At 50.8% G+C, this 15,667-nt stretch overlaps 9 protein-coding genes across 9 annotated transcripts; 4 read left to right on the top strand and 5 right to left on the bottom strand.

The window, feature by feature from the left end:
• Positions 1-127: 127 nt before the first annotated feature.
• Positions 128-647, top strand: NCS57_01359500 (uncharacterized protein; the record flags this gene model as incomplete). The annotated part of the gene is made up of 2 exons (XM_053063225.1): positions 128-534; positions 581-647. 2 exons carry the CDS (start codon positions 128-130, stop codon positions 645-647), a joined length of 474 nt encoding a protein of 157 aa, XP_052906558.1.
• A 60-nt stretch (positions 648-707) lies between these two features.
• On the top strand, positions 708-1,790 carry NCS57_01359400 (uncharacterized protein; the record flags this gene model as incomplete). The annotated part of the gene is made up of 1 exon (XM_053063224.1): positions 708-1,790. One exon carries the CDS (start codon positions 708-710, stop codon positions 1,788-1,790), a length of 1,083 nt encoding a protein of 360 aa, XP_052906557.1.
• A 1,588-nt stretch (positions 1,791-3,378) lies between these two features.
• On the top strand, positions 3,379-4,638 carry NCS57_01359300 (Fungal-trans domain-containing protein; the record flags this gene model as incomplete). Its single annotated transcript, XM_053063223.1, has 3 exons — positions 3,379-3,608; positions 3,666-4,457; positions 4,509-4,638. Exons 1-3 carry the CDS (start codon positions 3,481-3,483, stop codon positions 4,636-4,638), a joined length of 1,050 nt encoding a protein of 349 aa, XP_052906556.1. The 5' UTR covers positions 3,379-3,480.
• Positions 4,639-4,718: 80 nt separating this feature from the next.
• NCS57_01359200 (Ferulic acid decarboxylase 1) lies at positions 4,719-6,335 on the bottom strand (the record flags this gene model as incomplete). Its single annotated transcript, XM_053063222.1, has 3 exons — positions 4,719-5,258; positions 5,310-5,424; positions 5,479-6,335. 3 exons carry the CDS (start codon positions 6,333-6,335, stop codon positions 4,719-4,721), a joined length of 1,512 nt encoding a protein of 503 aa, XP_052906555.1.
• A 486-nt stretch (positions 6,336-6,821) lies between these two features.
• On the top strand, positions 6,822-7,412 carry NCS57_01359100 (Flavin prenyltransferase PAD1, mitochondrial; the record flags this gene model as incomplete). Its single annotated transcript, XM_053063221.1, has 1 exon — positions 6,822-7,412. One exon carries the CDS (start codon positions 6,822-6,824, stop codon positions 7,410-7,412), a length of 591 nt encoding a protein of 196 aa, XP_052906554.1.
• A 168-nt stretch (positions 7,413-7,580) lies between these two features.
• Positions 7,581-8,652, bottom strand: NCS57_01359000 (uncharacterized protein; the record flags this gene model as incomplete). The annotated part of the gene is made up of 3 exons (XM_053063220.1): positions 7,581-8,035; positions 8,124-8,505; positions 8,557-8,652. 3 exons carry the CDS (start codon positions 8,650-8,652, stop codon positions 7,581-7,583), a joined length of 933 nt encoding a protein of 310 aa, XP_052906553.1.
• Positions 8,653-10,299: 1,647 nt separating this feature from the next.
• NCS57_01358900 (Peptidase-M43 domain-containing protein) lies at positions 10,300-11,330 on the bottom strand (the record flags this gene model as incomplete). The annotated part of the gene is made up of 3 exons (XM_053063219.1): positions 11,037-11,330; positions 10,448-10,983; positions 10,300-10,393 (listed from the first exon to the last, which is right to left on the bottom strand). The coding sequence occupies exons 1-3, from the start codon at positions 11,322-11,324 to the stop codon at positions 10,300-10,302; spliced, it is 918 nt and encodes a 305-aa protein (XP_052906552.1). The 5' UTR covers positions 11,325-11,330.
• An 861-nt stretch (positions 11,331-12,191) lies between these two features.
• Positions 12,192-13,506, bottom strand: NCS57_01358800 (Aldo-ket-red domain-containing protein; the record flags this gene model as incomplete). The annotated part of the gene is made up of 3 exons (XM_053063218.1): positions 12,192-12,548; positions 12,601-12,884; positions 12,933-13,506. 3 exons carry the CDS (start codon positions 13,504-13,506, stop codon positions 12,192-12,194), a joined length of 1,215 nt encoding a protein of 404 aa, XP_052906551.1.
• Positions 13,507-13,960: 454 nt separating this feature from the next.
• NCS57_01358700 (AB hydrolase-1 domain-containing protein) lies at positions 13,961-14,914 on the bottom strand (the record flags this gene model as incomplete). The annotated part of the gene is made up of 1 exon (XM_053063217.1): positions 13,961-14,914. The coding sequence occupies one exon, from the start codon at positions 14,912-14,914 to the stop codon at positions 13,961-13,963; it is 954 nt and encodes a 317-aa protein (XP_052906550.1).
• Between the last annotated feature and the right edge of the window lie 753 nt (positions 14,915-15,667).

The raw sequence follows: 15,667 nt of genomic DNA, 5'->3' as shown, positions 1-15,667 counted from the left end.
TAGCCTCAGTATAAGTAGACAGCAATACCAGCTTGTGGTTGCATCTTAGAAGAGCCAAATACAAATAGTTTAGCTTAGATCGACCCTTTTCTCCTATTTGCTTCTATTATCACACTCAGACACCAAAATGGTCATCCCTGAGCACTTAATCGAGAAATATGCCGCCGAGCGGGAGAAGCGACTCCGTTCCGACCAAGTCGCTCAGTTTGTCGATTTTCGGGACCCGACACTCGCCAGCATGGACAAAGACCCATATGTCGACTATGAGGCGATTAATTCCAAGGGGTTCCCTCTCAAAGATGGCGCCGAGGTCAAGTTTCTCATCACAGGAGCCGGCACGTTGGGCCTGATGACTGCTCATCATTTGGTGACCAAGGCTGGCATCAGCAGTAAAGACATTGTCCTGGTAGACAAGGCGAGAGGCTTTGGAGGCACTTGGTACTGGAACCGCTATCCAGGTGTCGGTTATGGCATTGAAGGATACTGTTACGTGCCTTTGTTGGAGGAGACTGGCTACATGCCCAAGCTGAGATAGTACGATCTTTGCCTAAGAAAGCCCCAAGCTGACACAAAGTACAAGTTCCAACGGCTACGAGATTCGTGAGCATCTTGAACGAATCGCTCACATATGGGACCTTCAAGGATAGTTCTGCACCACCGTCACTGACTAGAAGTGGGATGGCAAGGCAAAGCGTTGGGTCGTGACGATGCTCCACAAGCTGGGGCCTGACCAAGAGCCAGAAAAGATGACTGTTCGGTCGCAGTTCTTGATTTTAGCTGGAGGTGTTCAGATGTGCCCTCACGCCCCGAAGCTGAACGGGCTTGATGTCTTTCAGTCTGGGTCAGATAAGGTCCTGATGCACACTGGGCGTTGGGACTGGTCCAAGAGCGGCGGTTCTCGAGAAAAGCCAGACATGACCAAGTTTCAAGGCAAGCGAGTTGGCATCATCGGCACTGGAGCTACAGCTGTTCAAGTTGCCCCATATTTGGCCAAGTGGGCAAAGGAGCTCTACATCTTCCAGCGAACGCCCTCATACGTTGGGCCGCAGCCTCAGAAGGAGACGACAGTTGAGGACTGGTACGAGGTGGCGAACAAATCCAGTTGGCAGTATGAGCGCATTGCCAGCTTGGACGCCATGTTCACGGCAAAGGAAGATACTGAGGACAAGATCCAGGATGGCTGGGCTAAAATGGTGGGAATGACTGCCATGGCTGGCCATGCGGGCGAAATCGTCACCAAGGGGGAGGAAGAGCAGCACGTCAAGGACATGCTCAACCGGGACTACCCATGGACCGAAAAGATGCGGTCGCGCGTTGACGCTCTGGTCAAGGACCCATCGACGGCCGAGAAGCTCAAGGCCTGGTACTCTGGCTTCTGCAAGGGTCCAACCTTCCACCCCGAGTACCTCTCCCTCTCCAACGAGCCCAACGTTACACTCGTTTATACATATGGTAAGGGTCTTGAGGCGTACACTCCCAATGGCGTCATGGCCAACGGCCGGGAACATGAACTTGATGTCCTCGTCCTTGCAACAGGCTACACTGTTGGACTCGTCGATTCTTGTCCTTCGTCAGCACTTAATGCCACTCTGACGGGACGTGATAACAGACTTCTCAAAGAAAAGTGGGATGGGCCAGACTATGGTACCCTTTACGCCGCCATGACGGAGGGATTTCCAAACCTGTTCTTTGCCTCTGGTAACATGAGCACCGTGTCTCAGAACGCGCATAGCTTCTACAACTTCCTCACCCGACTGATTGCACACGTCGTCAAGGAAACTTTCATCTGAGCAGAGGACCCAGCCAGGGCAACAGTTGAATTTCAGAAGAGCTCTGAGGATGCGTGGTCCGAGGAGATTGCCAAGCGAGCCCGATGGTTTTCTGCCTTTCCCACCTGCACCCCGGGATATCTGACTGGTGAAGGTATGGTTCAGTCGCAAGGCAGCCTCACTGAAGAGGAGGAGTATGAAATTGCCAAGAGGTCTTACTGGGGTGAAGGTATCCTCAGTTTCCGGGAGGTTGTCCACGGATGGGTGGAGGGGGGGGAAACTGGAAGGATTGGTCATTGCGTGACAGATACCGTTGACTGAACAACCAAAAGCACAGCTGTTTTCAGATACGATCCCCCGATAGAAGGAGGCATGGTCGCTTTTGATGCAGGGTTAGATTGATTTATGGCTGGCTCGACATGTATCATTAGAAAGGCCTAGATGTCGAATAGAGTCTCGGATTCTAACATCTTTTCGAGAGTAGAAACACTCCAACCCGCCTCACAGCCTTTTCTCCTTAATGTCGCTTCAGAGGAAGGTTTACTACCTTGGAGTCCCCCCCGAGAGAATGTGGATCTGGCGTCCTTAGCTCCGAACTCTCCGACGATCGTCATCCCTCAATATTTCATGCTCCGATTGCCATTTCTCGTCATCAACAAACAAACAGAAAATTGTTATCTGGAGACCCCAACTCTCTGGTCCAACCAGTGATAGACTATACGTTAACCAACTCATAGACTCAAAGCATACTTGTCTCACGGCAGACCGACCATCGTTATCGCTGAGGCTAATGCCTCGCACTCCGAGCCATCCGAGCCTCCCGACCGAGCCCGCGGCAGAGTCTGCAAACTCAACCGCAACCCCTTCGTCAAACCTTAGAAGGATCCTTCGAGAAAGACGCTTGGCTCATAGCCGTAAGGCATGTCTCCCATGCCGGGAGAGAAAAGTACGCTGTGATCACCAACAGCCTTGCCAGACATGCCGCAAGCGAGGCCATGCTGACCTTTGTTTTTACCCTGAACCCGAGGCTGGACGTCGCTCCCCCAAGCGCCGGAGTCACCGACACGGCGAGGATGGGCCAGTCCTTGACCAGGTCGGTTCCGTGGAGATGTCCCAGGCGACTGTCAACGCTGGCACCCCATCATTGCTCGGCGGCAACTCCATCATTGCTGTAGCTCGACGGGAGAGCATTCAGCCTCAGTCAGATTCCCAACGTCGGGAAGCGTTTGAGACGGGTATCTTTCCCCTGCTGGGTATGGACACTAGTTCTCAACAGAGGGAGCCTGCCCAAGCTTCTCCAGGCCCATCGCTTCCTGAAGACCAGGAGATGATTCAGCTCTTTAACACGTACCGGCATCGAGTGCATCCGTCTCAACTTGTACTGGACGACATTGACGAGGTGGAAAGAATTATTTGCTCGCTGATCAATCGGGACTCTGCACAAAGACAGAACGACAGCCATCTCCTTTGTCTACTCCATGCCATCCTTGCTGCAGGAGCGCAATTCTCAGACCTCGCACCATCAACCAGACTTAAAAAGTCCCAAAAACACTGTTAGTATTACTCGGCCCACCTTTCTTAGCTTGATAGCTCATCTGGATATATAGTGAAACATGCATTGAGCCACCTTGGTGCGTTTGACTACCTCTGGAATCCTTCCAAGAGGCTGCTCCAGGCTCTCATAATCCTTGGCCATGTACTGCAGAACGACATGAACCCACGGGGTGCTTGGGTACTTGGTGGGACTACCATAAGACTCGCACTTTCTTTGGGCCTTCATCAACATGCCTCAGCTTATGATCGCTTCGGGCTCTCTTCTTCTGAGGCGCAGCACCTTCGGTAAGACCTACAGCATTCTGCTTGTTACGAGTTCTGAAATCTGATTTGCCATCACAGCTTGGCTATAGTTTGGCAAGATGCCCTCCTCTCTTTAGCCTTTGATCGGCCTCCAGCATCGCACGAGATGGATTTGACATCAGATCTTCTCCCTCTGGGGCAAGAGGTGGCTCTGAATTACCGTCAGGCAATGAACTGGCTCTGTCATCTAACGCTCACGCACACTCGAAGCCGGGACCAATCTTGTCCATTATCAAGTGTGGGCAAGCTCCTCGACAATTTCGACTCCCTGAAGGACTCGTTATCCCCGCATCTAAAAGATCGACAGCATTGCTCCTCCATACAAGATATTCAAGAGCACTATAGCCTAGAACTGCACCGGAATTTTACTCTATCCACCCTATGCCGTCCGATCCTTTCCCGACAGGTCAGGCAAAGCCTAGGTACAGATGATTCCGCAATGTGGTTAAGCAGGTTCCAAAATGCACTCAAGAAGAGTGTACTCGCATTCATTCGTCTACGGTCTCTATGTAACCTTGCCACCCGGTCATGGGCTTTTGTGCACAACGGGCTCTCGTCTGCGTTATTGTTAGCCTTTACGAGGCACCTTGACGATTCCGAGGACTTTGGGGAGATACAGGCTCAGCTAGTCAAGAGCTTGTCCGAGGGGGACGAAGACGCCGGTCGCCTTTCCGCGGCACATAGGAAGGCTCTAAAAGCTCTCAAAGTGTTGCAAGAAGCCAGGACGGGAGAAATCGCCCCTACAGGTCAAGTAGGAGAAGTACCATCTCCAAATTATGCAGGGGAGGATGTAATATTCCAAGAGGGCATGTTTGACCTTCAAGATTCCAGGTCAGTTTAATAGCCTCGGCGAGAGAGCAATGTCACTGACCTATTCTTCAGCTTGCTAGGGATGGACGATTGGCTTCGTACCTTTGACTTTGACGCATTCTCTCCTCTGGACGCGTACAACTTCATAATGTCTGACCAGGCTCCAGCAGGGCCCAGCGTAGGTACTTTAGCAGAAACATGACTCTATTCAACTACTCTATAGACTGGTTATAGAAATAATGAACCCATTTCACTAGTCTCACGCGAGAACTATGTCAGCATCTACTTGGACGAGCCGAAGCCCATCGCCTCCCACCGATTAGTAACTCTCTCCTTGATATCCTCAGGAAACGAATGCTCAAAGTCGGCTGCCTCCCAATCTCTTCCTGTGGTATACTCAACAGGTAAAAGACAATCCGAAACAACCTTCCCGCCCTTATCAGGGGCACCATTGCCGTGAGACATATAGGGAATCAGGGGAAACCCAGACACATCCTCAAAGTGGTACTCATCCATTCCAGGACGGCAGCGCGTGCAGAAAGCCCAGATGACATCCTTGAAATTGTACACGTCGATATCATCGCCTACGAGGACCAGACGATGAATTGTATATCCGACTTTATGACGGAAGACGATGTCTCCCACCTTGCGGCAAAAATCCTCGGGGTTGGTATGTAGCTCCCGTAACTTCTGAGTGTCAACTTGTAGAGCGACCCACGTCACTTGCGACTCGAAAGGAGAGAATGCTTCTTTAATAGGGAGACCCTCTGACTTGAGGCGAAAACCGATCTCTGCAGCCGCAAGCGGACCGATCATGGTATGCTGGTCGAGGTCAGTGGCTAGTCGCGCAGTGGGTAGCTATTGGTTACTTACAGTCTCATCCGTCAGGCGGCCGCAGTTTGAGACTGGGAGGATGGCATCCTTACGATGAGTGATGAGATCAACCGTATACTTGGGCCACGGGTGGGAGTCGCCAGGGAAGACATAACTGGGATAATGTTTAGCGTCAAAAGCTTGTCTAGGTTGTCAGGACTTTCCTTACCCATGCATCTCTCCAAAGGGGCCCTCAAGGCCAGTCTCTGTAATCGAACATGTACCCTCAAAGACAATCTCGGAACTTGCAGGTACGTAAAGCCCGTTGCTCTCGCACTTGACCACCTCAAGCGGAGATCCGACCAACGAACCAATGTACTCGGCCTCAGAGAGTCCATCAGGCAGTGGCATGCTGGACGCCATGATAGCAGCTGGAGGAACGCCAAAGGCCAACGCCCAGGGCATGTCGCGGCCCTCCTTCTTCCACATCTGGTGCATCTGCCAGATGTGCTGCGGCTTGATGACGAGGCCGACGAGGTGGTTCCGGTCGTAGACCATTGCGCGGGCGATGGACCAGTTGGTCCACTTGCCGTCTGGCGACTGAACAATGTGCATGCCATAGGTCTGTATGTACTTGCCACCGTCGGACTGATGCAGCAGTGGCGCGGGAAGTTGAGTAAGATCAAACTGGTCCGGCGTGAGGCGGAACTCCTTGCAGGGCCCGGTCTCGACAACGACAGGCGGGATAGGGGCAGCAGTCTTGGCCGCGATCATCTTATCCAAGATCTCCTTCATAGATGATGTCACGGGGAGGCCAAGGTGTCTAGCGAGTCGCCCGAAACGCTGCTTAGGGTCAGAGCGGAGCGAGTTGGGAGCGCCGAGGATTCTCCAGAGGCCATTGTTGTCCTGGCCTTTGAGTTTGTTGAACAGGGGGGCCCTTTCGTCGTTCTCAACAACTTTGCGTATGATGGCGCTAACTTCAAGATGGGGGTCGCATTCTTGGTTGATTTGTACAAGATCGCCGTCAGAATCGAGAGCCTCGACGTAGGCTCGGAAGTTCATGTGTGGGAGATCTTGAGAAGACATGTTGTGAGAATAAGTGTTGATATTTGCAGATGTGTGGGTAAGGGTGCTGATGATCGGGGTAGAAGCAATCACACCAAGACAGTTCCCAGGTGCTTCTTATAGTCCTTAAGCCAGTCAGTCCCAGCCCTCTTTGCGTAATGTCCAGGGTTCTGCGGTGGAACGAGGCCTCCGAGTCTGCCGAACCCTCCGAGGCTCGGGGTGGGTACATCTCGGGCCGCTTCAATACGAAAGCCACTCCGAGCTCACCGAGTGCCCCGAAGTCGCCTCCCGAGAACCACAGGGCCCATGCAGCTTCCGCCCGAAGGCTGTCTCTATATTAGACTACGATTGAGGTCTTCCTTTTCTTGTTCAGATTCACCACAGTTTCAAATTCACATCGATCACCCTTCTGCCTATAACTCACCCTCAACTGAAACATCGATCGCATATCCCCGAGCGTCACATCTTTGCACCTTCATCCTTATAAACTTTGAACTGCCAACAGAAATGGGAGAGATCACCAGAAAGAGGATTATAGTGGCCATAACTGGCGCAACCGGGGCCGCCATAGGCATTCACATCCTCTCGATCCTTCGCCGCCTTAACGTCGAAACCCATCTCATTATCAGCAAATGGGCAGCTGAGACCATCAAATACGAGACCGACTACACACCAGCCGCTGTTCGTGCTCTCGCAGACCACGCCTACAACTCATGCGACCTAGCAGCGCCTATAGCAAGCGGTTCGTACCGTGTCGACGGCATGATTGTCGCTCCATGCTCTGTTAAAACACTGGCCGCCATCAACGCGGGCATCTGCGACGATCTCATCACACGTGCCGCTGATGTGTGCCTAAAGGAGCGGCGAAGGGTCGTCTTGTCGGTTAGAGAGACGCCACTTAGTGAGATTCACTTGAGGAACATGATGGAGGTTACTCGTGCGGGGGCCATCATCGCGCCGCCAGTGGTCGGTTTCTACACGAAACCGAGTTCGGTTGATGATATCCTGGATCAGATGGTCGGGCGGTTATTGGATCTATTTGGGCTCGAAGCTGGGAACTTTGAGAGGTGGGAAGGGATGAAAAGGAGTGATGGCTGAAGGACACCGCACATATATCAAGAGCTGTTATTAAGGCGCGGTAGCAATGTAGATATACTATGGCATAGCGAGGAAAGGTTTTAGAACGATAGCACTCTTGTAGATGCTTTTAATCCATGTGTATGTTTTTTTCATCAACTCCTGGGGCTTTTTCAACAGAGAGCATAATCATCTCGCCACATTGTCACCTACTGTATTTCTCACTTTGGTCTTCAGCTCCTCCATGGCCGCTGTCAGAGGCACCAGTTCCTCTACATCCCTTGATATTTCCCTCATCGCCTCGGCCACATGCTCAAGCAGGATAAAGTCTGTATCGCAATCGCGAGAGGCCACCGGATGCAGCAGGTAAGTAGCCAAACATGCAAGCGGTATGTGCGCTTGGAGGACAACAAACGTGACAGCAACAGTACCCATGGAGGGAATAGCCACCAGAAGAAGGGCTGATATCTCGAGGATATGCCGTGACGCGTTGAGCACCAATGTGTGATTGACAACCTCAAGGCCAAGTGCCTGGTTCTCTGGAATGCCAGAATAGACACTGAGAGCACGGCGGAGCATGAAGATAATACAAGTGTATCCTTCCAAAGCAACACCAGCAATCGTCCATAGCTGACCGTCAGAGTCTATCATTTTCTTAACTCAGTCGTCCTATTCTCGCCGCCTCGCGGCAAAGCGCCTCGGTTTTCGAGACAAGCTCCGGGTCAGGTCTACCTTCAGAATCCTCCAGTAACTGTAAAAAGTCCAGGAGAATGAAGGTCCGTCGAGAGTCGATCAAGAATCGAATTGTTATTGTCGTTTCTTCCTCTGCTTGCGATCCAGGCTCAGCAAGCCATGGGAGGTTGACCTTGGCATCCGGTCGGCTAGCCATTATAGCGGGTGGTTTGTTATGAATCAGACGGAAATACACATCCATGGGAACCAGCTCCCAGAAGCCTTTTCGGCCTGCATTCAGTACAGACTTGTCCAACTTTGTCGGGTGTGAGTTTGGGTCGTTATCAAGACGGTGAAGTTCGATCTTCTCCGCATATTGACATCCGAGTTTGAACATGTTCGGGCTCAGCTCGATGTCAAAACGCTCGGCAGCTACTCGCACCTGGCGAACTTGGATTAGCGATAATACATATCAACTAAAAGCCAATACTACCATAAAGAAGGCGGCAATAAAGTCCGTGGTTGTACCCGTCGCTTTTGGCTCCCAGGCTGAGGCTGCGTCCAAACAGCGATGATATAGCTCGCTCATGGTTTTTGCGTTATCAGAAGCCGATGTGAACTGGCGACTGAGAAAACAGCCATGGTACAAAATGCAATAATAAACAACGATGATGGCTGCATCGAGATGGACATTGGGCAGCCCGAAGATATCAGGCATGAGTTGTATAGGTTGAATGTTTAATAAGGCAGGGAAAGGTTCTGATAATAAGTGAGCTAAGTAACCTGAGAGCAACATAGTTAGTAGTGCATCTTTGTTTCAGTTAAGCAGTCACGCACTTTATATCCATGACTTCGCTAGTGCCGGCTCAATGGGCTCCTCTGCAGTTGCACTGGGAGAATTATGGCGTTCAGCTACACACCGTTGGACTTCTTCGCCGGCATACCGAAGGACAGGTAACGGTGCATTTGGATCTGGCGCAGCAGATGACGATTCTGAGTGCTCAGAGGCACCGTTACCGCCAGACACAGAAGTCAAAGGGATGACTGGAAATGGAGGATCCGGTTCAATATTATTACCGGCGTCAATAGCAAGGTCTAGTTCGAATTGATTCTGAAATGCCTCTTCCGGGGAGGCATCAAGCTCGGGCGAGTTATCCAATGGCCTTTGAAGGTTCTGACAACGGCAGTTTTGTTCAATTCGATCCAGTCGCTGTAGAATCGTGTCCCAGGTCGCCTCAATCGATCTGATACGTCAACTTACGTGTCTGCCAAGTCAAAGCTCATCACTCACCCTACACGGTCCCCGGTAGTTATGACGGGTTTCCTGGGCACCCGACGAACATAGACACATTCAGTATCTTGCTCCTAGCACCTGTTACATCCGGGCAAGCGGCGGTCACAACGGATCTTGTCGCGTCAGTTGAGCTTGACTGAGAGCACAAGAGCACCGACCTTTTTAACCCTGCACCTTTTGCACTGGGATGGTCAGCCATTGTGCGAACTGCGCGCCCAATTGCCTATGGATTAATTCAGTTTTCCACATACTCACCGAGATCGGGTTTATCAGTGGCGCGTCTGCCATGACGCCGATGAATTCTGGACTGAAGCTGGAAATGAGCAATGGTTCTGACTCTTGCGACTCACGGCGACGGTGAAGGGAGACCTGACCTGCCGCCACCATTACATTATTGCGGTGCAAGTCGCGGATCATTTCCTACAGGGAATTGACAATATTTTACACTATCGCCTCTGTTAATAGCGATAAGGAAGAGCCTTGTGCTTGTCAAAGCCACAGTAAGTGTACACATACATGCGAAACCCCTACAGAGATCGTCACACGTCACCTGTGAACGTTGCACTTAAATAACAGCATCGAGATCAGCCAAAGCCATCATACTCAACAAACGAGCGAGATCCATTGCAGATCTTTGGTCCAACTAGTGATAAATGAGTCTTCCACTACATGTCGGCCTCGTAAACTGTGAATATGACCTTCCTGACTCTCTGCAGGTTCGTCTTGGCCCTGCTTTCGCCCGCCAAACTCTCAGCCACTCTCACCTCCTCATTGCCATCGTCGCTGAACAACGAGTCCAGTCAACTTACCACAACCACTCTGTACGAACCCTGGTTAGTTTCATTCACCTCATTGTGTGCGCTCTGGGATCCAGCGCAACTCACCTCCTGGTCCCCTTCCGCCTCATGAAATTAAGAATCGAGATACATCTGTTTCTTCCACTTAAGCCTTGGGCTTGCAGTTTGCGCGCAGTTTCTTCCAAAGACTATGCATTCGCTTGGCTTGTCCAGGTGTGAACCTTTGGGGACCGCAATCACTATTCTCTGTTAGTGGCTCAACTTTGAAACACGTAGAATGGGTAAAAACTCACGGGCTAATGTAGGTCATGAAGTTGTCCACTGGGTCCAGGCCCGGCTGATCAGGGCAAGTATCGCGACCTGGCTCGGGACAGTCCCCATCGGCAACTGGATACGCCTCGGCGGGAGTATCGTCAACCCCGTCTCCTGGCTCTTCACAGCCATTCTCAAACGTGTGCTCAAGACCAAGCCAGTGGCCAACTTCATGGACAGTGACAAAACCATACGTTGGGGGAAGTTGACCAGGGTTTTCAGATCTCATGAGACAACCGTCGTTGACAATGTCTTGGCTAGTGGGGTTAGGGATCGGCAGCTCGCATTTTCCACCAGGGACCATGTCCTTGATATAGAAGAGATTTAGATCCTTGTAGCTTCCCTTCCGAAGGGCCGCTCTGAAGTCAGGCTCAGTGGGGTCCTCCACGGGGCTGCCTCCGGGATTGTCGGCCCAAGACTCATTGATAGACCTGGTGGTCTCGATCAATTTGAAAGAAAAGTCCCAAGACTTGTAGCTCTTGTTGAGCAGATCGATCTGGCCCTTTACGGTTTCATCCTTGAGAAAGAATATGAGTACGCATTTCAAGTTTCTTGAATGACGGGACTCACAGTGATGTATCCATCTTCCTCCTTGTCACTTGCTCCAATAACATGAACGTATGTATTGATGGTGACATGTTTTCTCCCTCCTCGAATCTCCAAGTCTCCCTTGAGTTTCTCAGTCACAGCCCTCAAAGCGTGGCTGGAAGGTGAGGTGCCGCAAGAAGACTGGGCAGCTGTGGCAGCGCCAGCCCAAAGGCCAAAAGCGACACTCGATTGAATACGCATGTTAAAATCGTGTTTAGGAGGCAGATAGAGTAGCGAGGTTGATGAAGATGAGAGTGAATCATGCGACATGTTCCCTTTTTAAGTCTTTGATAAACAACCTACTTCGCCTAAATGCCCTTCGGTTTAAATCCTTCGCTTTACTGCGCCACCTCTACTTAGATCCTTCGCTTCACCGATCGTCCACCGCTTGGTCTGGTATGAAATATCCCCAATTGTGAGTTTCCCCTGGTTAAATCCTCCAGAAAAGTGGAACGATGCAGCAAGGGTCACGTTGAACTTGCAAGGGAGGATTCACAGCCACATCCCAACCTGGGCGAAAACCAATGGAACTTTTTACGAACCGCTCGTATTTTGAGCAATCATTGCTTGGTTACCATATTAGTAGTCACGTGCAGGACCTTACAAGGGATTGTAAGCCCAGGAACTAACAAATTTAAGGAATACTATTGCATTCCTATTGGCTCTTTCGGTAAAGATGCCTAAACAGCAGCTATATCGCGCTCGTACGAGGCAGGACAAGTTCTAAATAGGCAACGACAGAGTTGCTTTCCTTTTGGATAAAACGCGTAAGCTACTACGTAACTAGGTACCTTTCGGTGTTTTCCCAATGGGGAGACTTGCGAGGTAGTTTTGCGGGGGAGCCTGCCACCTCGCCAACGAGTGCCTGTCAAAAAGCGGGCATGGGTAGGAAGCAATATTTATACTTCCCAGAGAAACAAAGATCCATTACTTACGCACTACCTATCATCTATAGCAGAGAAGGTTCAAGGGGATTTTACAAGAGTATTCAAGTTGTGGTTCACAGAGGCAAGTTGAAAACATTCGCCAGGATAGTGGACTCGAATCACTGGATCAGCATCCTGCGTGCTACGAAGCCTTTGAGACGGAATTAATTTTGAACTCAACATCTCCCTTTCCTATACGCTAAAATTTAAATTATCTAACTAGGTCTGGGCCGGTAAGGCTGCCAATGGTGAGCTTCAGTTCGTCGACGGTTATTGTAGGGTAGGTACTCACCAGTTGCTTTGGCGGAACATCGATCCAAGCCCCCATCTGAATCTGATTATGATTGGCGGCCGTGAGAGAAAGATCATACTTTTGGGGCTTTGTCCACGAGAAATAAAAGCTCATTGGAAACCCTGGATCATATGGCGCTGCTTCATGGATGGCGTCAATATCCTCCCTGGAGAGCTCCACACGCAACGCATCGGACATGGCGTTGACATGGGCGACAGTGTTTACGCCGACAATCGGAAACACATAAGTCGACTGATGGAACAAATAAGAAAGTGCCTAAGGCCGAATTAGTTACTAACTCTCGAGTTAATGGTAAATTTCCACTTACTATTGCCTGAAACGACGTTCCCTTTGCACTTGCAATCTTTTCCAGTGCTTCAGACACCGCAAGATCTCTCTGACTTGGGGTCGCTTGGAGAGCATCCGGATCGTTTGCTCTTTCTTGCCTCTGTTCTGCAGAAAGCAGTTGACCGCTGCCCAGTGCAGACCAAGGAACTATCGCCATTCCCTGGTCTTCGCACATGGGAATGATCTCACCTTCCATGTCACGGCATGAAGCATTCCATTTGCCCTGATATACAGAGAATGGAGTGAGCCCGTGTTGTCTTGCGTCTAGAACATGTCAGAGATGATTGCAATCGAGGCCGAAGCGGAACTTACAGGCGTTTGCCTTGACAACTATCCAAGCTGGGGTGTCTGAGATGCCCAAGTAGAGCACCTCCTTGGCCATGACATGGGCATGCAGTCCCCTCATGACCTCCTCGACCGAGGTTGTAAAGTCCCACCAGTGCACGTACAGAATATCAATGTAGTCGGTCCTTAGCTTTTCCAAGCTGCACCGAACTGATACGTGCATGCTCTTGACAGAGTTTCCAAGAAAGTTGGTCTGGAGAGGCGTATTCTCCCTATCGTGGGCGCGATAGTGAGCACTGTACTTTGTAGCAATGACCATTTGATCCCTGGTTCCGCGCTCTTCCATCCACTGCCCAATGAGCTTCTCCGAGTCCTCGGAATTGTAGACGTTGGAGGTGTCGATAAAGTTGCCTCCGATCTTGAAAAATGCGTCGAGTAACTCGAAGGGGTCTTGGTTTTTGCCCGTGTACTCGGCCCAACTGTTGCCGATGCTGATTCCACCAAGACATATGGGAGAGACCTTGACTGCCGCATTTGGGGAGAGAACACGGTGATAGCCCATTGGGGAGTTGGGCTTTGGTGGAGGCTGAAAAAGAGACATGTTGGTTGGTTTGATTTGGTGAAGTTGGTGGTTGGGGTTGGTGATGTAACGAAGGAAGGGTTGAGCACTTCGATTTACTGGGAGAATTGGGCTATATATAGCCAGAAAAAACTTGTTCCCTTCATTTACGCTGCCAGAGAGTTTCGTCATCGATATCAAAGCCCTCGAGCTACATCTGAACCCTCCAGTCAAAGGGCAAGATCGAGTGATGGCAACGCGAGGTGACCACCCGGAAGTCGCTCGCCCCGCACGCTAATGCGACCTGCTGACATTGGCGCATCGGGCTTTTTGGCTCGTGGCCTGACGCCCCAAGAAGGTAATTTGAACCACATTTGTGTCATCTTGAAGTCGGACTTTATTAGATTGGCCTTTGATCTTCAATGGTTCCTCAATGAGGCAGTGAACAAGGAAAGAAGACAATTATCCTAAGTCCCACCGCTGTTGGGACGACCACTCACTGTACAGATCTGCCAAGTTTGCTCTTTGTCACATCCAGAATCTCACTCGCTCGAAGAACAGGGCCAACGTGTCCCTCTCCTCCGAGACGTCTCAGCTCGGCGTTTGGCAGCAGCTGACTTGCCTTTTCGGCCATGGCAATCGGCACGTGAATATCTTCTGTGCCATGCCAGATGAAAAGACGGTCTGCATCTTGTATCTCCTCAATCTTGTACCCCCAATCACTTCCCAGCAATGCATACTCCTGGGCAAATGTCTGCCCGCCTGGCTTCAACGCCTCGCGGGAGCCGGCCACGATGGCGCCCCTGTAGCCGCCAATGTTGTCGTAAAAGACAACGCGGTCTGCGGCAGGTATGCTCTTCATCATCTCCATCATCTTGCTCACATAGACTTCGGGGTGCTCCTCATCTCGCGCGGCCGACGATTGGGTATAATCCACGATCCAGGCAAGAAGGGAGGGAACCCAAGGAGCGATGCGAAGCAGAAGGATGTTTAGAAACTTCATACCCGCGAGGCCAAACGAGACCGGGTAGACGCTGGAGCAGAGGGCAACGCCAGTGAGCCGGTCTTTCGGCAGCGACCGCAAGCATGCCAAAGCATAGGGTCCGCCACCAGATGCGCCTATTATAGCAAATCGGGGGATGGAGAAGTGGTCGGCAACAGCTAGTACGTCGGACGGCCAGTCGAGGAATTGCCGACCAGGCTGGGGCGTGGAGCCAGCATAGCCAGGACGGTCGAGGGCGACAATCTGAATGCCTCGCTCGAGGGCGGCATTGTGCATCATGTATGCCTCGTCGTGGGAGCTGGGGACGCCGTGAAAGTAGAAGACGACCGGAAGATTCTCTGTTCCAGGTTCTGTATCCCTGCCAGCGCCGAAGACGCCAAAGGATAAGATGCGACCGTCAGGAAGCGTTAGAGTCTGGGTTTTCGCGCTGAAGAACGAACTACTCATGGCGGGATTGATCTATCGACAATGAAGGCTGATTTAGTAACGGCAAAGGTCGTTTGAGAGGATGAACTGTCTGGAGACGAGGCCACGCAAGGCAGAGACGAGGGGAAGACTTGGGGGTGGCATGATCTGACATTGCCCATAACAAGCTTAGTACAATATAGAGGGTTTGCTAAAGGAACAGACCAGCTGGATAAGTATCACAAGTTTCCGATAAGCCCATGTCACTCTTATTTAGTATGTAGCAACGGGGTTGGTTAGTGAGCTCAAAAATGTTCTTTCCAGAACTTGGCTTTGACATCAACGTCAGAGACCCGCTTGCATGTCGACCTAATTTCACAAGCTATTACAAAATGTTAGCTAAAGCACCAGGAGAGACTAAACGTGGATTTTTACCGACACATAAGAAATAGATGCCTACTTGTGTTCCCCTTTTCTACTCAAGCCGACGAAGATAAATTTTGTCAAGGCCTCTGCTTCGGATACCTGTGAATATTCTCAATTATCACGTTCTGCGCCATATCATAGTCGATTTTCTTGGTCAAGAAGATATGAATTCGAAGGAATCAATCATTCGACGCGTCTGGAATTTTTGCTTGGACGGTCTTAGAGAGCACCAAGTTGTGACTCGAACCATTCAAAGGAAGTGACGTCTCAGGTCATAAAGATAAATTCGACACGAAACAAACACTCAAGACTATTGTTGTTGTTGCGCATATGCCGTATATTCTTCAAGACAGAAGTCCATGGTCTTAC

The sequence above is a fragment of the Fusarium keratoplasticum genome, chromosome 12, assembly GCF_025433545.1.
Source record: "Fusarium keratoplasticum isolate Fu6.1 chromosome 12, whole genome shotgun sequence".
Lineage (NCBI taxonomy): Eukaryota > Fungi > Ascomycota > Sordariomycetes > Hypocreales > Nectriaceae > Fusarium > Fusarium keratoplasticum.
The sequence above is the reverse complement of the archived record's forward strand: the minus strand, read 5'-3'. Positions and strand labels throughout refer to the sequence as shown.